The 23871-nt window shown below is 43.1% G+C and overlaps 1 protein-coding gene across 7 annotated transcripts in view; it reads left to right on the top strand.

Annotated features, from left to right (window-relative positions):
• LOC135233747 (uncharacterized) overlaps positions 1 to 23871 on the top strand; it is a 789909-nt gene that overhangs the window by 26619 nt on the left and 739419 nt on the right. For all 7 annotated transcript variants that reach the window (XM_064297600.1, XM_064297597.1, XM_064297596.1 and 4 more), the window contains 3 exons: positions 6684 to 6800; positions 6938 to 7006; positions 7451 to 7594. In XM_064297600.1, coding sequence (XP_064153670.1) covers positions 6684 to 6800; positions 6938 to 7006; positions 7451 to 7594 — 330 coding nt within the window. The remainder of the gene's footprint in view (positions 1 to 6683; positions 6801 to 6937; positions 7007 to 7450; positions 7595 to 23871) is intronic.

Raw genomic sequence — 23871 nt, 5'->3', positions numbered from 1 at the left:
CAACAGTTGACACTGTTGATTCCAACAAGATTCTATGTGTGTGCTGCACATGGAACGCACTCAGCAAGTGGATTGATCTCCTTGATGCGGGATTGTAAGCCATTGTATGCACCGGACATATTTGCAGCATTGTCATAGCACTGCCCGCTGCAGTTGCTTATGTCAATATTCATCACTCCTAAAACTTTGAGCACAGACTCACATAAAGCCCCCGTGTGGCTCACAATGGGTAGAAACCGTAAGAATCGCTGTTGAATGTTTCCATCAGTTGACACACAATGTAAAATGAATGTGAGCTGATCTATGTATGCAACATCTGGGCTTGAATCGATGCTAATAGAAAAATAATTGGCCATTTTGACTTCACTGAGGATCTCTGACAGAACTTAATCACCCATGAGCTCAATAAACTCCTCACATCTTTTAGGTGAAAGGTATGAAGGGGTGCCTGATCCTGCATTTCCAAATTTCTGTATGTGCACCTTCAAAAACGGGACAAACTCACTTATTACCCCTAGAATGCCCATGTAGTTGCCGTTATCAGGCCTGCCAAATATGTCACTGGAGCCTCGGATAGCTAGTCCCTTCTCAACCAAAAACTTCACAACCGCCACCACTCTTCTCAAAACGTCGGTCCACTAGACACTATTCTTATCTATTCTTCCGCTGTCAGATGCTAGTTTAACGTAGGTCAGTATCGTTTTCCTGTGGTGTTCGCTATTTTCATGCTCTCCTATGCGCTCAGTGGCATGTTTCCAGTCGCTAAAGCCAGTTTCGAAGATGGACTGACAGTTACCATCACTGAAGATGCAGCATGCAAAACAAAACACACAGCCGGTGGAAGGGGAATATAAGAGCCATTGCCTTTATATGTACTCACCATTTACGAGCTTGCGTTTGAAGTGAAATTTGAAGAAAAAACATCTCGGCTGTTTGTATACTTGAAGCTTTGATATCCACATCCTTATTCTGGCGGGACTGCAGCCCTTTCTTAGGCTGCATTCACACCAAATCAGGCAATGCGGCACCTTGCCGCAGGGTTGTGCGGCGGTGTGGGCGTGTCACTACATGGCCCATTTGTGTGACGTTGTGTTGTGAACTTTAACCCCTCCCTCTCCATTTCCTGTCCACTAACTCAAAAAGAAAAAAAAGACAAAAACGCAAACCGAAGGAAGCTTCTTGCTATTGTTATTTTGCAGCGTAGACTGCCAGCCAGACGCAGACATCGAAGCTGGGTACACAAAATAAACCAAGCGAGGACACAACTGGGAGAGAATCATCGTTTGGTCCATGAAATTGATAGTGCTAGGTACAATAAACTAACATGCAAGAACTGCTAAATAGCGAATCTTTTATACAGCTTAATTCCAACCTTCGGAATTGATATTTAGCTAGTAGCCTTATTATTGTTTCGGTACTCGTCCCATTACCCGGTACTGTCAAATCATGATGACGATAATAAAATCAAATCTTAGGAAATGAATCGCGTCAGTAATTCATCTGACAGTTGCTCGGTAAACAGCGGACTGCTACATGGTAATATAAACAACTTACGTGATTGGCCACTGCAGCGTGACGTCGGGTTGCGTTCCGACAAAAGTTGATTCTGGTTCAACTTTCTTGCCGCAGGCCGCTGCGTTTTTTTCGGCACCCTATGCGGTCAACCACTGCCGCAGCCTAAACGCACTACCCCCATTCAAATGAATGGGAAGACTGCCGTTTTTGCCGCACAACCCTGTGGCAAGCTAATCTGGTGTGACTGCAGCCTTAGCCCAGTATGCTCGGACTGAATCATATAACGTTTCCTTTCCCCAGCGAGCAGGATCCGTTTGTGAAATATATGCGCATTTGTGACGCCTGGGCAACTTCCAAAATAGCTGTGCGTAATACCACACGTGTTTACAGTGTTGTCGCCCTTTTTAGTACAGTCTGGCTTGATTTACAATTCATTTATTCAGTAGGTGACAGTATAATCTTTCTAACGATGTATGTCTAATTTTATTTTGGAATAGCGTTTTATAACTCAGCGTAACCGAAAGATTTCTCATCATCGCATTCACTTATGCATTCACTCTGTGGTAGCAGTAGAAGACACTGCACGCAGGGCCGGACTTTAGGCAGGGCTAGGCTGGGCTGCAGCCCAGGGGCCAGAGCTGCAGAGGGGCCCAAAATAATCTAAATATATAAATAAACATGTATGAATTTTATAAGTTATTCTATTATAAAGTTATTCTGTGCTGTAAGGATTCTCAGTAGCGGTAACGTTAACATTAGTGGCGCCCCGACTTTGTTACCGCTACTGAGAATAACTTATTTACGAAAAATAAAATTCATAAATATTTATTTATATATTTAGATTATTTTGGGCCCCTCTGCAGCTCTGGCCCCTGGGCTACAGCCCAGCCTAGCCCTGCCTAAAGTCCGGCCCTGGGTGCAGCGTCTTTTACTGCTACCACAGAGTGAATGTGATGATGAGAAATCTTTCGGTTACACTGAGTTATAAAACGCTATTCCAAAAAAGATAAGACATATTATACATCGTTAGAAAGCTTATACTGTCACCTACTGAATAAATTAATTGAAAATCAAACGAGACTGTACTAAAAAGGGCGACAACGCCGTAAACAACACGTGTGGTATTATGCACAGCTATTTTGGAAGTTACCCAAGCGTCATAAATGCGCATATATTTCACAAACGGATTGTCCAAGACAATGTATGACCACCCAGTCTCAAAAGGGACATCTCTACGCGTAAAACCAATGGTATATTTATTCAATATTTATTCCCAGATATTGACTGTAAAATGACATGGTATAATTTTTGAAAACTTTGTCTTGTTTGTTTCGTTATTCAGTGAACAGCGTTTTCACTGCTGTATTGGCATATCTTAGGGATATTGTCTGGTTTATCTTGTTTCTATGACGGAATACGATTTTTGAGTGGTGAAAGAATATTTCTATGAATGCCCAGATAAACAATATTGTCCATTTATAGCCGTGTTTCCACCGCAGGAACTTTCCCCAGGAACTAGGAACCTTTTGAGGAACTCAGTGCATTTCCACCGCAGGGACCAGGGTCTAAATTAAGTTCTGGGGACTTTATTTTACCCCCAAGAAAAGTCCCTGCTTGGGGGGTAGTACTTTCCAAAAGTACCGGAGCGCTTGGGGTGGGGCGCAAGCGCTGAATATTTCTGATTGGTCGACTACTCGCAGTATTTTATTTCAACCACCATTTTTAAAAATCTGCAGCTGCAAACCGATTTATTTTCATAATAACTTGAATTCAAACTTGCATGTTATGCGGCGCAGTAGCCTACTTTTGGTTATAGCCTGCCAATGTCTTGGAATTATAACACGTGTGCTCTTCTGTTCTTTTCTTGCTTTAGCATTCGTTTTATAAAATGTTAAGCATTCGTGCTGGGACCGCATATTACGTACCAGAACATTCAAGCGGTTTAATTCAGTTGCTGAATATTTTCTTCCGGATTTTCTTTGTTAGCCCGTTATAATTGACTCAAAACGTTTGATACAGTTATGTGAGGTATGCGGTAGTTCTGCGTAATTTACATTGGTGATACAGTAAAAGCAAACTGGAAATCACCTTCCGCACTTTTTGTCAGGGTAAAATAACAGGTGAATTCTAGTAATTGTCCCTTTTGCTTTTTCAGACTGCCATAATTTTACTCTGTGATTCTTCATTTCCACAAAAAGACCAGGAAGACTATGGACTAATTTATGGTGCATGGTTCGCATCTGGAGGGCACACTTCGCTGCTCCGCTAGCAGTAACTTTGAAGGAAAGCAAACGGTGGCTGTACCACTGCTAATTTAAATTTTCACTTATGTCCGAGTTTTCATTCTATTTATTCTTGTCATTTTGCGATTAGCCTTTACGGAATTGGCGATGAGAGTCGAAGTAATCAATTCAACAGCAAATTAAGATGTGTGCATGTTTGTGACATGAAAGTGAATGTTCACATAAAAACATAATGAATGTGTTTGAGAGGATATATAAAACAGTTACAATCTGACTATTGGCCTGTTATATCCTATTTGTTGCATAACAACGGTCCAAGTCCAACTACCAATGAGAGTTTTGCTTGACAACGGTAAAATATGCCCAAACGGCCGCGGAAGAATATTTCAATTTCAGGTGATTAAGTCGATAAAAATCAATAAATACTAAAGTAACCATATATGTGACGGGTGCTGGAGAAAAGGTCCGCAAGTCGCAAATCTTGAAATCGCGCTAGGAGGCAAAAAAGGTTTTTTAAATTTAAAGTGTTGAAGAAGTCACTCAATAGGATAAACAACATTTTTAGGGTCACTAAATACTTATAATTTGTCAGCAAATTCGGCTTGTTTTAGTGATTCTTACAGCCGGGTTTTGGAGGCATGATGGGGGTGCAGTTTAATTAGCATGTTTGATTTTGTTGGCTATTGTCACTTTGTTTCGGTCAAGCCACCGCCCATAAATAAAGCCCTGTGGTAGTAGCCTATGTTTGTTTACTGTGTGAGGTTGCTACAGTGGCGGACACTCAATCAGTAGGTGAGAGTATAAGCTTTCTAACGATGTATAACATGTCTAATTTTGCTTTTGGAGTAGAGTTTTGTAGGTTAGCGTAACCGAACATTTTCTTACCATGGCATTCGCTCTAAGGTAGCATTAAAAGTCGTTGCACCTAACGAAAGGTTGTCAACGATTTTTCGTAATTCCTTGAAAAATACCATTATTATTGAGGACTTCTGGGCATAGCTAAGCCATATGTTTGCTGATAGATCTATCTGACATCGTTTTCTAGAGCAAAACAGAAGCGGATAGAACTGTCATTGATTCACTGTCTCTGTTTCCATCTACTGAACATAGATAAGATTTCATCATTGCTATGTAAGTATTACTGCTCAAAATATTTCGGTTATATGCGTTATTTTAGAAATTGAGTGTCTTTAAATAGTTTAGTGGTATTATGTAATGTGGATATTTCACACTGTAATGTAAGCCTTAGTTAGTAGTGTAATAGTTTTTGTGACGCATACAACAGTGATGAGGAGAGTGTTGAAACATTGCCAAAACGTGGTGGACGGCTGAAAATAGTTTTCATAACGTCCCATTCCCATACAAGAAAACATAGGAGTGTACAGAGTATAGAAATACATACAAGAGTTAATTATTACACATTTAGGTACTGTGCAGCATTGTGTGACTATATGTTTGCATTATGTTTAAATTATATCTGTTTCATCTTAAACCTTCATAAAGGGCTCATATGCTTTACAATGGATAAAATGCATTCGTGGCACTTTATTTCTTACAAAATTATGAATATAAAGTAATCTAAGCTAGTATTATAAATGGTACAAATGTATTGCTTCATTTAAGACATTTTTCTAGTCTCTGTGGTGTTCACATCTGGAGTTATAAAGCTTTAAATAGGGAAACCCCTAAATGGGCAAGGATTGACAGGTACTCTAGTGGTTTGGGTGGAGTTAACTAGCTATTGTTCCCACCCATTATTTCCCTGTGAGAAGTGTGAAAAGTTCAAGATCTTTCAAGGGGATTTTCTCTGCTACTTGATTTTAGGAGTACCAACATTCAAATAAGCATATCTTCTTCAACTATTTTCAGATTTCAATGTATGACACATCATTTGAAAGCTTATAATCTGCACTTTCATAATCTGTAAAAAACTGAAAAATGACCTTGCCCTACTTGAGGACCAAAACACCAGCACCTGTCACATATAGTCATTGTTGGTAACCCATTGGTAACGTGGCTTATGTCATGGGTGGGGGGTGTAGTTGCTGATGAGACTGCAGGGAGGGGGTGCTTGTTAAATGAACAACCAAAGTTAACTCATACTTTGGTTGCAGTAGCACTGAATGTCTGAGTTCAGCAATCTTGGCCCGCCGGTGTATGGACCACTAGGGCCTTTGCGCTTAGAGGTTAAGTAATAGTCAACTTTTTGTGTTAATGTAGTTAGAAATTGAAAAGTTTGTGTTTCTAGTTTGGTTTGTTATTCAATAAATGTCCATATATTAAATTAATGCTTCTCTACCTAAAGTAAAATAAATTTAAAAAAATAAAATAAAAAACTACAGGTGGCCTAATATTTTGGCCTGTGTTGTATATAGGTATGGAAAAAGGAAAAAGCCTTGTGCACTGCATGGTGTCATAAGGTGCTGGTTTGGCAAGATACAAATCAAACAACATGAAAATCTGCAATAGCTGGTATTTCTTGAATAAAGTCTACAACATAATGCCACCAGGATTGCCTGGTGATCTGATGTTCCAGTGATTCTGAGATCAACCAAGAAAAGATGTGTATATGTATTTATGGCTATTTCTTTTTTCCCTTTGTCTTTTGAGTGGGCTGTTCAAGAAATATCAGCTATTGCTGGCCTTCAATTTGTTTGTGAGTTTAAATTATATATGTATATATTTTATGTAATTCTGTATTGATATTTTGATATGATAGAAAAACAATAGCGTTAACATCCAGAGGCAGCAAATGCTTTCAGCGGCCTGATATAAGACAGCCCTCTGTGATGCTGAGTATAATGTGCTACTGGTATGTGCGCCACTAAACATGCAGGAAATGCTGGCTATGGGTACTGCAGAAAGATGAGCTGTTTGTTACAGCATGAGGTCTTTGTCAGAAATGTACCCCCTCGATCTTCGTAGGACCTGAAGATGGAGGAAAGGTGCAGAGGTGGAGGGTGGAGAGTGTGCTTGGAGACCAGGTGGTGTGTAGAACTTTTGACAGCAAAACTTCTGCCGAGCGTCATGAGCCCCACAGCGGTGAGTGGGAACAATTCCTTCTATATTTCTGGTTTTATGTCCTCTGTTTTGGATCAGGTTGCATATGTGAATGTGAAATGAATGGCGTATGTGGTTGTACTGTTACCAGTTTTTTTTTTTTTTGTCCCCTCTTGTAGATTATTTGTCAATGATCCAGATAAGCAATGTGATGTCGCTGGTCACGTCTCAAGATGAAGTCCTGCCAGGTAAAGCAGCAGGGGAGGGTGGCTGTGGACAGCCGAGAGTGCTGGTGGCTAAAGCAACAAATTCTCAACCCACATTGGGATCTATGGGTTTGTGTCCTTGGTTGGAAAATCAAGCACAACTCTCATGGAATATATAGGGTGTTTATCTCCCATTTGTATCAGGTCACCATGCATAACAGTCTAATATTCCAATCACATTGATATTGGTGATTGGAAACTTGGTAGAATGTAGAATGTATTACTTTGTGATTAATTCCATCTACTAGTTATGTTACAATCACTTGGCAGAAACTTTTATCCAGAGTGGCGTTCAGTAGTTGAGAACATCAAACTAACAACCATTTGTGCAGTAACAAAATAAAGCAACACTTGTATCAGAGTTTGTAACCAGTCTAATGTGTTAAAGAGTAGCATAAACACTGCACTTGTGTTTTCCCTCCTCAGAGGAAGCGGCTACATCCGCAGGGAAAGGGAGGGAACCAGAGGGTGGAAGCCCCTCTACAGGGTCGCAGGGGAAAGATTTGGCTCCCTGTAATGAGGCACGGAGAACCAGCAAATTGATTTGGAGGAACATTGATAAACTCACAGGTATGGGATGTTCCAAGATTTTTGAATATTAATTAAGAGTACTAGAACATTTATTCCCTGATGCTGAAATTGCCACAGTTTGACAGCTTTTTTCTTCAGTCAGTACTGCATTTGGGCCCACTGTTTTCAAGAAGAGAAATAATAATCTTGCCTTGTGTTGATATCCAGCAATCTGTCAATTTAGTCTCTGTTAATGTGCATATGGTGAGCACAGTGCTGACCTCCTTAAGTAATTCTAAAACCAAAGATGTATACAGTCTGGACACTATATTCCTAAAACAGTATAAAGACATTTTGACTACCCCAAATACAAATTTAATCAATCACTTTGGGCAGAGCAGTGTTTCCCAAACAGTGTGCACTGTGGTGTGTCTCCACTCAAGGCCAGGTATGCCGTGTGAAGAATCCTTTATAAAAAATTAGAATTCAAATTTGAAAAGTTCTAATTAATTAAAAACCCTTAAATGAACACATTCCATTCACAAAGGCTAAAATAAATGTCATTAAAATAGCTTAATTAAAACCCTGAAATGACATTTAGGCTTACTGTTGGCATGTCATATAAATGTCAGTATATCGCTCGCTTTTGAGAGTGGCCACGAGATGTTGTAAATTTGGAAAGGGTGCCACAGAAGGAAAAAGGTTGGGAAACGCTGGGGTAGAGCACTTTTTCCAATGCCTCAATATTTAAAAGTTGGCCATTTTCCTATGCACTTAATGCAGTTTGGGTTTAGGGTGAACCACTCAACTGAATCAGCTAGTTGCTGTTTTGTCAAAATCAATGTGTATGCTAGATGAAGGTGGGAGGGTTTTGTTCTGTATTCCTAGATTTAAGAAAAGCTTTTAATACAATAAACCACAATGTCCACCTCTCTAGACTGTCAAATTGAAATTTACACTGTACATTGGTTTGAAGCACCCTTATCTAACAGGACACAGTGTGTAAGAATTAATGACAATTTTTTTTTGCTCCAGGAAAATGCCCAGTGGGAGTACCACAGGGATCAATACTGGGTTCTCTCTTATTCAGTATACATGCACAGTTGAGCTCCATAATGTTTGGATTTGGCTCTGTACTCCACAATTATAGATTTTTAATCTAACAATTTACATGTGGTTAAAGTGCACATTCTTAGCTTTTATTTATGGATAATTTATACACCATGTAGAAATTACAGCACTTTTTGGTAAATAGTCCTCTCCATTTCAGGGCATCAAAAAGGTTTTGTTCAAATGGCATCACAGGTGCTTTTGAATGAGAATGTGTGTTCAATTGGTTCCTTAGTCCAGGTATAACAGCTTTCAGTATCTAGTTTTCATTCCAACCTTTTGATTGCTTTTGGTGTTTGTCAACATGAAGACCAGAGTTGAGCCAATGAAAGTCAAGGAAACCAGTGTGGATGGCACCATCCACACTGGACTAAGAAAGACTGGGGAAATGCATCCTTTCGGACCTGCAAATCCTAGTTGCCGATTCATTGTAGTCAGGGCAACTGGTTTCTCTGTAGTTGCTATGACTTTTTCCTGTAGTTGTGCATTTTTGCAATGGTTTCTTTTGCTAGATGCCTCAAGATATTTGTCTTCTACCTCTGATGTTATCGTTCTTCTTCCTGGTCTTCTCCTGTAAACATTACTGTCTATCTGCTGGACCCTTCTAAGTGTGTACTGAACACTGCACCTGGAAAACTTCAGGCTCGTTCTCACTGGGAATAAACAAGTGAGATATGTGTACTTGGCTCCACACATCTAAGCCTAACTTATTTGCCATATTTCTTGCCTCTGCGCATCAAAGCTGCCAGCATTAGAATATGTATAATAATTTATATTTCTTACTGTCCTTTTGTAGATAAATATATTTTTACATTTTTATATTATATGGAAATCTATTTTTAGTTTGGATATTATGTCAACTCATTTTTGTACTGATTGTTGTGAATTGTGTTACGTCATGCCAAGCGACTGTAAATTGATGTTAGCTTTAGCTAGCTGGTGTAATACATAATATTTCACTTCGTGAAATTTGCGCAATAAAATGACATATGTCTCAATGAAATAAATAAAATATTAAAGCCGCAAGTGGCATTGGGAGGGGTCCAAGCGTTGGCACTATTGCGCCACCTATGGAGCGATTTTAAAATGGTTTTGTCCTCATGATCATATACTTTCATCGAACATATCTACTGAATATCATGATGATTGTATAAAATATTGATGACTTACGGCCAATTTTGTGCTAAAAGACGCTGTTGGATTACTTAGTTGCGTCACCATGGATGTGCCCTAGCCGCTTGCCGTAAAGGCCTTTACTATGTCATAACACTTAGATGGCATGTTGTAACACTTAGATGGCCCGGCATGTATGTACAGCTGCAGTGCTTCTGCGCCGCAACTAAAAAAGGCATCAGGCTAGTGTTGTCACAATACCAAAATTTTGACTTTGATACCGATACCAGGTTTAGTATCAGGATACTCGATGCTGAAACGATATTTGAAACTTCAACGATACTGATTCGATACTCAGTACCTAACGATGCTGAAATTACCTTAATAGATTAGAAATGTAATGTCCACAAGGGTTGACCTCATTTTCGAATTCACTGTTTATTAACAAACTGCTTTATTAACAACCTTTAAGTTGAAGCCTGTTCAACATATTAATAAGCATAGGCCTATAGTGTTACAACACTAAACAATAGAAAAATATATTAAATATATTTTAAAAATTAAACAATTGTAAACGAAATAATCTTTAAACAGGTCTTTCACTTTTAAAACTGCATATTTTAATAACAATACAGCATCTTCCTATAATAAAATATTTCCAAATTACAACACCTATTGCTACTGAAGTGTACTGAGTCGAAGCTTGCGCTGTATCAACGAGGAGGAATGCACAAGCGCACGTCACCTGACTTGGCTACCTTAGTTGCTACTGCCATCTAGCGAAGATTCTGACAAATTACACCTTTCATCCTCTCAATCAGTAATGCAAAAGACACATTTCCCTGGCTTTTACATTTGACTTAAAAGTACCGAACGTCAGAAAATTCTAATACCGAACTGTTTTTTTTTACGTACCGAAAAGGTGCTGAAGTTTCGGTATACCGTGCAACACTACGTCAGACACATATTCCAATCCATTGCTCGGCTTAGCAGAGAATTCACATTTCAGAGCGCCTCAGAGACAGATATAATAATAATACATATTTCAAATAATAAATACGACATTGAGAAAAAACTAAACAAAAAACGAAATATCAACTCGCCATACCTGCTACCTGCGTGCTGCCTGCAGAGTACCGTATTATTTATTCCGACATTGGCAGGCTACAGCATAAATTGCATCTTTTCTTTATATTCAATATTAGTAATTACAGTGAGAAACTGGAGCTGTAGACACAAGAAAGTTTCTTATATTATGGTAGCAATGGAACGAACCAAAATATTTTGAGCAGTAATACTTACATAGCAATAATGAAATTGTATCTGTGTTCAGTAGATAGTCAGAGACAGTAATAATGATACAGTCCTATCCGCTTCTGTTTTGCTCTAGAAAACGATGTCAGATAGGTCTATCAGCAGACATATGGCTTAGCTATGCCCAGAAGTCCCCAATAATAATAGTATTTTCCAAGAAATTATGAAAAATCGTTGACAACGTTTTGTTAGGTGCAGCGTCTTTTACTGCTACCCCAGAGTGAATACGTAAGTGAATGCGATGATAAGAAATTCTTTGGTTACGCTGACCGATAAAATGCTATTCCAAAAGCAAAATCAGACATGTTATACATCGTTTAGAAAGCTTATACTCTCACCTATTGAATAAATGAATTGTCAGTCAAGCCAGGCTGTACTAAAAAGGGCGACAACGCCGTAAACAACAGGTGTATTACGCACAGCTATTTTTGAAGTTACCCAGGCATCACAGATGCGCATGTATTTCACAAAGGGATTGTTCAAGACAATGTATGACCACACTGTCTCAAAAGAGGCATCTCTACACGTAAAACCAACGGTAAGGTTGTATATTTATTCAATATTTAGTCCCAGATATTGACTGTAGAATGACATGGTATCATTTTTTAAAACGTTGTCTCGTTTAATTTGTTACTGAGTTTCACTGCCGTATTGGCATATCTTAGGGCTATTGTTGGGTTTATCTTGTTGCTATGTCGGAATACGATTTTTGAGTGGTGAAAGAATATTTTTATGAAATGCCCAGATAGATAATATTGTCCATTATGAAGTTCAGACCCTCCCCTCACTGATAAAAACGAGACCCGACGATTACTTAGTTGCGTCGCCATGGATGTCTTCTAGCCGCTTGCCGTAAAGGAGTTCACTAGATGTCGTAACACTTTAGAGCTACAGCTCTTCCGCACCGCAACTAATAAAAAAGTCCAAATGGCGGGCAAACAATATGGCGGACATAAGTGGTCCCAATGGCTAAGTTGTAGAGCACGTTCACATGCATAGGTCAATTAAGTTTTGTGTTGATCTGACTTATGGTGTGGGAGTTATGGCCTTTTACGCATGACCCTTTGTTATAGCGCCACCATCTGGCCGGCATAGGTGATTTTTAGTTCCTGAGTAGTGGGGGGCCATAGGAACCCACCTGCCAAATTTGGTTGCTCTAGGACTTATGGTTGCTGAGCCTCAGACACTTTTAGCGGAGAAAAATAATAATAATAATAATAATATTAATAATTAAAGCCGCAAGCGGCGTTGGGAGGGGTCCAAGCATTGGCACTATCGCGCCCCCTATGGAGCAATTTTAAAATGGCTTTGTCCTCATGATCATATACCTTCACCCAAACATATCTACTGAATATCATGATGATTGTATAAAATATTGATGACTTATGGCCAATTTTGTGCTAAGAGACGCTAGCGGATGACTTAGCCGCTTCCCGTAAAGGCCTTTACTATGTTGTAACACTTAGATGGCATGTCGTAACAGTTAGATGGCCCGGTGTGTATGTACAGCTGCAGCGGTTCCATGCCGCAACTAAAAAAGGTGTCAAACTAGTGTTGTCACGATACCAAAATTTAGACTTTGATACCAATACCAGGTTTAGTATCACGATAATGGATACTGAAACGATACTGATTCAATACTCTGTACCTAACGATACTGAAATTACCTTAATAGATCAGAAACGTAATGTCCACAAGGGATGACCTCATTTTCGAATTCACGGTTTATTAAAGACCTGGTTTATTAACAACCTTTAAGTTGAAGCCTGTTCAACATATCAATAAGCATAGGACTGTATTGTTACAACACTAAACCATAGAAAACTATATTAAATATATTGCAAAAATTAAACAATTGTAAAGTAAATTACCTTTAAACAGGTATTTCACTTTAAAATAGATCTAAAAAGAGCATATTTCAATAACAAGACAGCATCTTCCTATAATAAAATATTTACAGATTAGAACAGCTATTGCTACTGAAGTGAACTGAGTCTAAGCTTGCGCTGTATCAACCACAAAGAATGCACAAGCGCAGGTCACCTCACTTGTCAGCCTTAGTTGATACTGCCATCTAGTGAAGATTCTGACAAATTACACTTTTCATCCTCTCAATCAGTAATGCGGGAGACACAGTTCCCTGGCTTTTACATTTGACACAAAACTACCGAATGTCGGAAAATTCTAATAGCGAACCGTTTATTTTTATTTTTATTTTTTTAAGTACCGAAAAAGTGCTGAAGTTTCGGTATACCGTGCAACAGTACGTCAGACACATATTCCAATCCATTGCTCAGCTTAGCAGAGAATGCACATTTCAGAGCGCCTGAGAGACAGATAGAATGATAACACATAACTAGACAATTCCTGCAGAAATTGTGAAGTGTGGTTGCCACCAATGCAAAGTTGACTTTGTGCTGAACAGAGTGAACAGTAGTAGGTAGTTGCTATGATGTTCTGGTGGTGACTATGGTGTTTAGGTGGTGGCTAGGTGGTTGCTATAGAGTTTGAGGCGGTTGCTAGGGTGTTGCTAGGTGGTTCTATGGAGTTATAGGCAGTTGCTATGGAATTCTAGGCGGTTGCTAGGGTGTTCTAGGTGGTTGCTAGGGTGTTGCTAGGTGGTTGCTATGGAGTTCTAGGTGGTTGCTATGGTGTTGCTAGGTAGTTGCTATGGCGTTATAGCCGGTTGCTATGGTGTTGCTAGGTGGTTGCTATGGAGTTACAGCTGGTTGCTAGGGTATTGCTAGGCATTTGCTATGGTATTCCAGGTGGTTGCTAGGGTGTTGCTAAGTGGTTGCTAGGGTGTTGCTAGGTGGATGCTATGGAGTTCTAGGTGGTTACTATTGTGTTGCTAGGTGGTTGCTATGGAGTTATAGCCGGTTGCTAGGGTGTGGCTAGGCATTTGCTATGGAGTTATAGGTGGTTGCTAGGGTGTTGCTAGAGTATTCTAGGTGGTTGCTAGGATGTTGCTAGGTGGTTTCTATGGAGTTATAGGCAGTTGCTAGGGTGTTGCTAGGCAGTTGTTATGGTGTTCCAGGTTGTTGCTAGGGTGTTGCTAGGTGGTTGCTATGGTGTTCCAGGTGGTTGCTAGAGTGTTGCTAGGTGGTTGCTATGGTGTTCTAGGTGGTTGCTATGGTGTTGCTAGGTGGTTGCTATAGAGTTATAGCCGGTTGCTAGGGTGTTGCTAGGCATTTGCTATGGTGTTTCAGGTGGTTGCTAGTGTGTTGTTAGGTGGTTGCTATGGAGTTCTAGGTGGTTGCTAGGGTGTTGCTAGGGGGTTGTTAGGGTATTCTAAGTGGTTGCTAGGTGGTTGCTATGGAGTTATAGGTGGTTGCTATAGAGTTATAGCCGGTTGCTAGGGTGTTGCTAGGCATTTGCTATGGTGTTCCAGGTGGATGCTAGGGTGTTGCTAGGTGGTTGCTATGGTGTTCCAGGTGGATGCTAGGGTGTTGCTAGGCAGTTGTTATGGTGTTCCAGGTTGTTGCTAGGGTGTTGCTAGGTGGTTGCTATGGTGTTCCAGGTGGTTGCTAGAGTGTTGCTAGGTGGTTGCTAGGGTGTTCTAGGTGGTTGCTAGGGTGTTGTTAGGTGGCTGCTATGGAGTTCCAGGCGGTTGCTATGGTGTTGCTAGGTGGTTGCTATAGAGTTATAGCCGGTTGCTAGGGTGTTGCTAGGCATTTGCTATGGTGTTTCAGGTGGTTGCTAGTGTGTTGTTAGGTGGTTGCTATGGAGTTCTAGGTGGTTGCTAGGGTGTTGCTAGGGGGTTGTTAGGGTATTCTAAGTGGTTGCTAGGTGGTTGCTATGGAGTTATAGGTGGTTGCTATAGAGTTATAGCCGGTTGCTAGGGTGTTGCTAGGCATTTGCTATGGTGTTCCAGGTGGATGCTAGGGTGTTGCTAGGTGGTTGCTATGGTGTTCCAGGTGGATGCTAGGGTGTTGCTAGGTGGTTGCTATGGTGTTCCAGGTGGTTGCTATGGTGTTGCTAGGTGGTTGCTATGGAGTTCTAGGTGGTTGCTAGGGTGTTGCCAGGCATTTACTGTGGTGTCCCAGGTGGTTGCTAGTGTGTTGTTAGGTGGTTACTATGGAGTTCTAGGTGGTTGCTAGGGTGTTGCTAGGGGGTTGCTAGGGTATTCTAAGTGGTTGCTAGGATGTTGCTAGGTGGTTGCTATGGAGTTATAGGCGGTTGCTAGGGTGTTTCTAGGCAGTTGTTATGGTGTTCCAGGTGGTTGCTAGGGTGTTGCTAGGTCGCTGCTATGGAGTTATAGGCAGTTGCTAGGGTGTTGCTAGGCAGTTGTTATGGTGTTCCAGGTTGTTGCTAGGGTGTTGCTAGGTGGTTGCTATGTTGTTCCAGGTGGTTGCTAAAGTGTTGCAAGGTGGTTGCTATGTTGTTCCAGGTGGTTGCTAAAGTGTTGCAAGGTGGTTGCTATGGAGTTCTAGGTGGTTGCTATGGTGTTGCTAGGTGGTTGCTATGGAGTTATAGCCGGCTGCAAGGGTGTTGCTAGGCCTTTGCTATGGTGTTCCAGGTGGTTGCTATGGAATTCTAGACGGTTGCTAGGGTGTTCTAGGTGGTTGTTATGGTGTTGCTAGGTCGTTGCTATGGTGTTAGAGCCGGTTGCTAGGATGTTGCTAGGGGGTTGCTGTGGAGTTCTAGGTGGTTGCTAGGTCTTTACTGAGTCCAATGTCGCGACCCATAGTTCTCTATGACAAACGGTTCAAAAGTTATGGAATATCAAACATCGGCCAATCAGGAAGGGGGGCGAGGCTTATCTACACCAATGGACAAGTGACTCTCTACCATGGCCAATGAGGCATTGCACAATTTGTGGGCATTTTTTCCCTATAGAGATGAATGGCAGAATGTTCAAATCTAGAGAGACCAGAGTACTGCTGCTAGAAGACAGACCATTGTGACATCACAAGGGTGTGAAGACAGAGCATTGTGACATCACAAAGGTGAACATTCCGCCATTCATTCTCTATGGGAAAAATTGCCCACAAAAATTCAAATTTTTCAAAAACCGTCCACCCAAACTTTCCACAAAGTAATAGCGCTCTATTCCTGATCAGGCCGCTCGATTTGACATATTGCATGTGTATGTGGTGCGAAAACTCTGGGAGGAGTAGCGGTCCAAAAAATGGGTGGAAAGATAGAATAATAATAACTAGACAATTCCTGCAGAAATTGTGAAGTGTGGTTGCCGCCAACGAAAAAGTCGACTTTGTGCTGAACGGAGTGAACAGTGGTAGGTAGTTGCTATGATGTCTAAGGCAGTTGCTAGGGTGTTGCTAGGTGGTTCTATGGGGTTCTAGGTGGTTTCATGGAATTCTAGGCGGTCGCTAGGGTGGTGCTAGGTGGTTGCTATGGTGTTCCAGGTGGTTGCTAGGGTGTTGCTAGGTGGTTGCTATGGAGTTCTACGTGGTTGCTATGGTGTTGCTAGGTGGTTGCTTTGGAGTTATAGCTGGTTGCTAGGGTGTTGCTAGGCATTTGCTATGGTGTTCCAGGTGGTTTCTAGTGTGATGTTGGGTGGTTGCTATGGAGTTCCAGGTGGTTGCTTGAGGGTTGCTAGGGTATTCTAGGTGGTTGCTATGAAGTTATAGGCGGTTGCTAGGGTGTTGCTAGGCAGTTGTTATGGTGTTCCAAGTGGTTGCTAGGGTGTTGCTAGGTGGTTGCTATGGTGTTCCAGGTGGTTGCTAGGTGGTTGCTATGGAGTTCTAGGCGGTTGCTATGGTGTTGCTAGGTGGTTGCTAGGGTGTTGCTTGGTGGTTGCTATGGAGTTCTAGGTGGTTGCTATGGTGTTGCTAGGTGGTTGCTATGGAGTTCTAGGCCGTTGCTAGGGTGTTGCTAGGTGGTTGCTATGGAGTTCTAGGCGGTTGCTAGGTGGTTGCTATGGAGTTCTAGGTGGTTGCTAGGGTGTTGCTAGGTGGTTGCTATTGAGTTCTAGGTGGTTGCTAGGGTGTTGCTAGGTGGTTGCTATGGTGTTCCTAGTGGTTGCTAGGGTGTTGCTAGGCAGTTGTTATTGTGTTCCAAGTGGTTGCTAGGGTGTTGCTAGGTGGTTGCTATGGTGTTCCAGGTGGTTGCTAGGGTGTTGCTAGGTGGTTGCTATGGAGTTCTAGGCAGTTGCTATGGTGTTGCTAGGTGGTTGCTATGGAGTTCTAGGCCGTTGCTAGGGTGTTGCTAGGTGGTTGCTATGGAGTTCTAGGTGGTTGCTAGGGTGTTGCTAGGTGGTTGCTATGGAGTTCTAGGCGGTTGCTAGGGTGTTGCTAGGTGGTTGCTATGGAGTTCTAGGTGGTTGCTAGGTCGTTGCTATGGTGTTCCATGTGGTTGCTAGGGTGTTGCTAGGCAGTTGTTATGGTGTTCCAGATTGTTGCTAGGGTGTTGCTAGGTGGTTAATATGGTGTTCCAGGTGGTTGCTAGGGTGTTGCTAGGTGGTTGCTAGGGTATTCTAAGTGGTTGCTAGGTTGTTGCTAGGGGGTTGCTAGGGTATTCGAAGTGGTTGCTAGGATGTTGCTAGGTGGTTGCTATGGAGTTCTAGGTGGTTGCTATGGTGTTGCTAAGTGGTTGCTATGGAGTTCTAGGCCGTTTCTAGGGTGTTGATAGGTGGTTGCTATGGAGTTCTAGGTGGTTGCTAGGGTGTTGCTAGGTGGTTGCTATGGAGTTCTAGGCGGTTGCTATGGTGTTGCTAGGTGGTTGCTATGGAGTTCTAGGCGGTTGCTAGGGTGTTGCTAGGTGGTTGCTATGGAGTTCTAGGTGGTTGCTAGGGTGTTGCTAGGGGGTTGCTAGGGTATTCGAAGTGGTTGCTAAGATGTTGCTAGGTGGTTGCTATGGAGTTCTAGGTGGTTGCTATGGTGTTGCTAGGTGGTTGCTATGGAGTTCTAGGCCGTTGCTAGTGTGTTGCTAGGTGGTTGCTATGGAGTTCTAGGTGGTTGCTAGGGTGTTGCTAGGGTGTTGCTAGTTGGTTGCTATGGAGTTCTAGGCGGTTGCTAGGGTGTTGCTAGGTGGTTGCTATGGAGTTCTAGGTGGTTGCTAGGTGGTTGCTATGGAGTTCTAGGCGGTTGCTAGGGTGTTGCTAGGTGGTTGCTATGGAGTTCTAGGTGGTTGCTAGCGTGTTGCTAGGGTATTCGAAGTGGTTGCTAGGATGTTGCTAGGTGGTTGCTATGGAGTTCTAGGTGGTTGCTATGGTGTTGCTAGGTGGTTGCTATGGAGTTCTAGGCCGTTGCTAGGGTGTTGCTAGATGGTTGCTATGGAGTTCTAGGTGGTTGCTAGGGTGTTGCTAGGGTGTTGCTAGGTGGTTGCTATGGAGTTCTAGGTGGTTGCTAGGGTTTTGCTAGGTGGTTGCTATGTAGTTATAGGCGGTTGCTAGGGTGTTGCTAGGGTATTCTAGGTGGTTGCTAGGATGTTGCTAGGTGGTTGCTATGGAGTTATAGGTGGTTGCTAGTGTGTTTCTAGGGGGTTGCTAGGGTATTCCAAGTGGTTGCTATGGTGTTGCTAGGTGGTTGCTATGGAGTTCTAGGTGGTTGCTAGAGTGTTGCTAGGTGGTTGCTATGGAGTTCTAGGCCGTTGCTAGGGTGTTGCTAGGGTTCCTATGGAGTTCAAGGTGGTTGCTAGGGTGTTGTCTAGGTGGTTGCTATGGAGTTCTAGGCGTTGCTAGGGGTGTTCTAGGTGGTTGCTATGGAGTTCTAGGGGTTGCTAGGTGTTGCTAGGTGGTTGCTATGGAGTTCTAGGCGGTTGCTAGGTGTTGCTAGGTGGTTTGCTATGGAGTTCTAGGTGGTTGCTAGGGTGTTGCTAGGTGGTTGCTATGGAGTTCTAGGTGGTTGCTAGGGTGTTGCTAGGGGTTGCTAGGGTATTTAAAGTGGTTGCTAGGATGTTGCTAGGTGGTTGCTATGGAGTTCTAGGTGGTTGCTATGGTGTTGCTAGGTGGTTGCTATGGAGTTCTAGGTGGTTGCTAGGGTGTTGCTAGGTGGTTGCTTTGGTGTTCCAGTGGTTGCTAGGGTGTTGCTAGGCAGTTGTTATGGTGTTCCAGATGTTGCTAGGGTGTTGCTAGGTGGTTGCTATGGTGTTCCAGGTGGTTGCTAGGGTGTTGCTAGGCGGTTGCTAGGTGATTCAAAGTGGTTGCTAGGGTGTTGCTAGGTGGTTGCTATGGAGTTTTAGGCGGTTGCTGGGTGTTGCTAGGCGTTGCTATGGTGTTCAGGTGGTTGCTAGGGTGTTGCTAGCTGTTGCTATGGATGTTCCATGTGGTTGCTAGGGTGTTGCTAGGCAGTTGTGTATGGTGTTCCAGATTGGTTGCTAGGGTGTTGCTAGGTGGTTGCTAATGGTATTCCAGGTGGTTGCTAGGGTGTTGCTAAGTGGTTGCTATGGTGTTCTAGGTGGTTAACTATGGTGTTGCTAGGTGGTTGCTTATAGAGGCGTTATAGCCGGTTTGCTAGGGTGTTGCCAGGCTATTTGCTATGGTGTTCAGGTGTTTGCTGTGTGTTGTTAGGTGGTTGCTATGGAGTTCTAGGCCGTTGCTAGGGTGTTCTAGGTGGTTGCTAGGGTGTTGCTAGGGGTTCGCTATTGAGTTCTAGGCGGTTGCTAGGTCTTTACTGAGTCCAATGACGCGACCCATAGTTCTCTATGACAAACGGTTCAAAAGTTATGAAATATCAAACATCGGCCAATCAGGAAGGGGGGCAAGGCTGATCTACACCAATGGACAAAGGACTCGATATTATGTCCAATGAGGCATTGTACAATTTGTGGGCAATTTTTCCCCATAGAGATGAATGGCAGAATGTTCAAATCTAGAGAGAGACCAGAGTACTGCTGCTAGAAGACAGGGCATTGTGACATCACAAGGGTGAGAAGACAGAGCATTGTGACATCACAAGGGTGAACATTCCGCCATTCATTCCCTATGGGGAAAAATTGCCTACAAAAATTCAAATTTTTCAAAAACCGTGCAACCAATCTTTCCACAAAGTAATAGCACACCATTCCCGATCAAGCCGCTCGATTTGACATATTGCACGTGTATGTGGTGCGAAAACTCTGGGAGGAGTAGCGGTCCAAAAAACAGGCGGAAAGAATAATAATAATAATAATAATAATATGTGCAATAATAATAGTGTAGTTGCCCTAAGGCAACCACACTAACTAGACAATTCCTGCAGAAATTGTGAAGTGTGGTTGCCGCCAACGCAAAGTCGACTTTGTGCTGAACGGAGTGAACAGTGGTAGGTTGTTGCTATGATGTCTCAGGCAGTTGCTAGGGTGTTGCTAGGTGGTTGCTATGGAGTTTCAGGTGGTTGCTATTGAGCTCCAGGTGGTTGCTAGGGCATTGCTAGGTGGTTGCTAGGGTATGCTAAGTGGTTGCTAGGTGGTTGCTAAGGAGTTCAAGGCAGTTGCTAGGGTGTTTCTAGGCAGTTGTTATGGTATTCCAGGTGGTTGCTAGGGTGTTGCTAGGTGGTTGCTATGGAGTTATAGCCGGTTGCTAGGGTGTTGCTAGGCATTTGCTATGGAGTTATAGGCAGTTGCTAGGGTGTTGCTAGGGTATTCTAGGTGGCTGCTAGGATATTGCTAGGTGGTTGCTATGGAGTTATAGGCGTTGCTAGGTGTTGCTAGGCATTTGCTATGGAGTTATAGGCAGTTGCTAGGGTGTTGCTAGGGTATTCTAGGTGGTTGCTAGCATGTTGCTAGGTGGTTGCTATAGTGTTGCTAGGCAGTTGTTATGGTGTTACAGGTGGATGCTAGGTGTTTGCTAGGTGGTTGCTATGGTGTTCCAGGTGGTTGCTAGGGTGTTGCTAGGTGGTTGCTATGGAGTTCTAGGTGGTTGCTATGGTGTTGCTAGGTGGTTGCTTTGGAGTTAAAGCTGGTTGCTAGGGTGTTGATAGGCATTTGCTATGGTGTTCCAGGTGGTTGCTAGTGTGTTGTTGGGTGGTTGCTATGTAGTTCCAGGTGGTTGCTATGGAGTTATTGGTGGTTGCTAGGGTGTTGCTAGGCAGTTGTTATGGTGTTCCAAGTGGTTGCTAGGGTGTTGCTAGGTGGTTGCTATGGTGTTCCAGGTCATTGCTAGGGTGTTGCTGGGTGGTTGTTATGGAGTTCATGGCAGTTGCTATGGTGTTGCTAGGTGGTTGCTATGGAGTTCATGGCAGTTGCTATGGTGTTGCTAGGTGGTTGCTATGGTGTTGCTAGGTGGTTGCTATGGAGTTCTAGGCGGTTGCTAGGGTGTTGCTAGGTGGTTGCTATGGAGTTCTCGGTGGTTGCTAGGATGTTGCTAGGTGGTTGCTATGGAGTTATAGGTGGTTGCTAGGGTGTTCTAGGTGGTTGCTATGGTGTTCCAGGTGGTTGCTAGGGTGTTGCTAGGTGGTTGCTAGGGTATTCTAAATGGTTGCTAGGATGTTGCTAGGTGGTTGCTATCGAGTTATAGACGGTTGCTAGGGTGTTGCTAGGCATTTGCTATGGTGTTCCAGGTGGTTGCTATGGAATTCTAGTGGTTGCTAGGGTTTTCTAGCTGGTTGTTATGGGTTGCTAGGTGTTGCTATGGAGTTAGGCCGGTTGCTAGGATGTTGCTAGGGGTTGCTATGGAGTTCTAGGCGGTTGCTAGGTCTTTACTGAGTCCAATGACGCGACCCATAGTTCTCTATGACAAACGGTTCAAAAGTTATGAAATATCAAACATCGGCCAATCAGGAAGGGGGGCAAGGCTGATCTACACCAATGGACAAAGGTCTCTCTACTATGTCCAATGAGGCATTGTACAATTTGTGCCAATTTTTCCCCATAGAGATGAATGGCAGAATGTTCAAATCTAGAGAGAGACCAGAGTACTGCTGCTAGAAGGCAGGGCATTGTGATATCACAAGGGTGAGAAGACAGAGCATTGTGACATCACAAGGGTGAACATTCAGCCATTCATTCCCTATGGGGAAAAATTGCCCACAAAAATTCAAATTTTTCAAAAACCGTGCAACCAATCTTTCCACAAAGTAATAGCGCTCTATTCCCAATCAGGCCGCTCGATTTGACATATTGCATGTGTACGTGGTGCGAAAACTCTGGGAGGAGTAGCGGTCCAAAAAATGGGTGGAAAGATAGAATAATAATAACTAGACAATTCCTGCAGAAATTGTGAAGTGTGGTTGCCGCCAACGCAAAGTCGACTTTGTGCTGAACGGAGTGAACAGTGGTAGGTAGTTGCTATGATGTCTGAGGCAGTTGCTAGGGTGTTGCTAGGTGGTTCTATGGAGTTCTAGGTGGTTTCATGGAATTCTAGGCGGTCGGTAGGGTGGTGCTAGGTGGTTGTTAAGGAGTTATAGGCGGTTGCTAGGGTGTTGCTAGGCATTTGCTATGGAGTTATAGGCAGTTGCTAGGGTGTTTCTAGGGTATTCTAGGTGGTTGCTAGGATGTTGCTAGGTGGTTGCTATGGAGTTATAGGCGGTTGCTAGGGTGTTGCTAGGCAGTTGTTATGGTGTTCCAGGTTGTTGCTAGGGTGTTGCTAGGTGGTTGCTATGGTGTTCCAGGTGGTTGCTAGGGTGTTGCTAGGTGGTTGCTATGGTGTTTAAGGTAGTTGCTATGGTGTTGCTAGGTGGTTGCTAGGGTGTAGCTAGGTGGTTGCTATGGAGTTCAATGCGGTTGCTATGGTGATGCTAAGTGGTTGCTATAGAGTTATAGCCGGTTGCTTGGGTGTTGCTAGGCATTTGCTATGGTAATCCAGGTGGTTGCTAGTGTGTTGTTAGGTGGTTGAAATGGAGTTCTAGGTGGTTGCTAGGGTGTTGCTAGGGGGTTGCTAGGGTATTCTAAGTGGTTGCTAGGATGTTGCTAGGTGGTTGCTATGGAGTTATAGGCGGTTGCTAGGGTGTTGCTAGGGTATTCTAGGTGGTTGCTAGGATGTTGCTAGGTGGTTGCTATGGAGTTATAGGCGGTTGCTAGGGTGTTGCTAGGCAGTTGTAGTGGTGTTCCAGGTAGTTGCTAGGGTGTTGCTAGGTGGTTACTATGGTGTTCCAGGTGGTTGCTATGGTGTTGCTAGGTGGTTGCTATGGAGTTCTAGGTGGTTGCTAGGGTATTCTAAGTGGTTGCTAGGATGTTGCTAGGTGGATGCTATGGAGTTTTAGGCGGTTGCTAGGGTGTTGCTAGGCGGTTGCTATGGAGTTCTAGGTGGTTGCTAGTGTGTTGCTAGGTCGTTGCTATGGTGTTCTATGTGGTTGCTAGGGTGTTGCTAGGCAGTTGTTAAGGTGTTCCAGATTGTTGCTAGGATGTTGCTAGGTGGTTGCTATGGTGTTCCAGGGTGTTGCTAGGGTGTTGCTAGGTGGTTGCTAGGGTATTCTAAGTGGTTGCTAGGATGTTGCTAGGTGGTTGCTATGGAGTTTTAGGCGGTTGCTAGGGTGTTGCTAGGCAGTTGTTATGGTGTTCCAGGTTGTTGCTAGGGTGTTGCTAGGTGGTTGCTATGGTGTTCCAGGTGGTTGCTAGGGTGTTGCTAGGTGGTTGCTATGGTGTTTTAGGTAGTTGCTAGGGTGTTGCTAGGTGGTTGCTATGGAGTTCTAGGCAGTTGCTAGGTTGTTGCTAGGTGGTTGCTATGGAGTTCTAGGTGGTTGCTAGTGTGTTGCTAGGTTGTTGCTATGGTGTTCCATGTGGTTGCTAGGGTGTTGCTAGGCAGTTGTTATGGTGTTCCAGATTGTTGCTAGGGTGTTGCTAGGTGGTTGCTATTGAGTTCTAGGCAGTTGCTATGGTGTTGCTAGGTGGTTGCTATGGAATTCTAGGCGGTTGCTATGGTGTTGCTAGGTGGTTGCTATGGAGTTCTAGGCGGTTGCTAGGGTGTTGCTAGGTGGTTG

The sequence above is a fragment of the Anguilla rostrata genome, chromosome 10 (genome assembly GCF_018555375.3).
Source record: "Anguilla rostrata isolate EN2019 chromosome 10, ASM1855537v3, whole genome shotgun sequence".
NCBI classification, from domain to species: domain Eukaryota; kingdom Metazoa; phylum Chordata; class Actinopteri; order Anguilliformes; family Anguillidae; genus Anguilla; species Anguilla rostrata.
The sequence above is the reverse complement of the archived record's forward strand: the minus strand, read 5'-3'. Positions and strand labels throughout refer to the sequence as shown.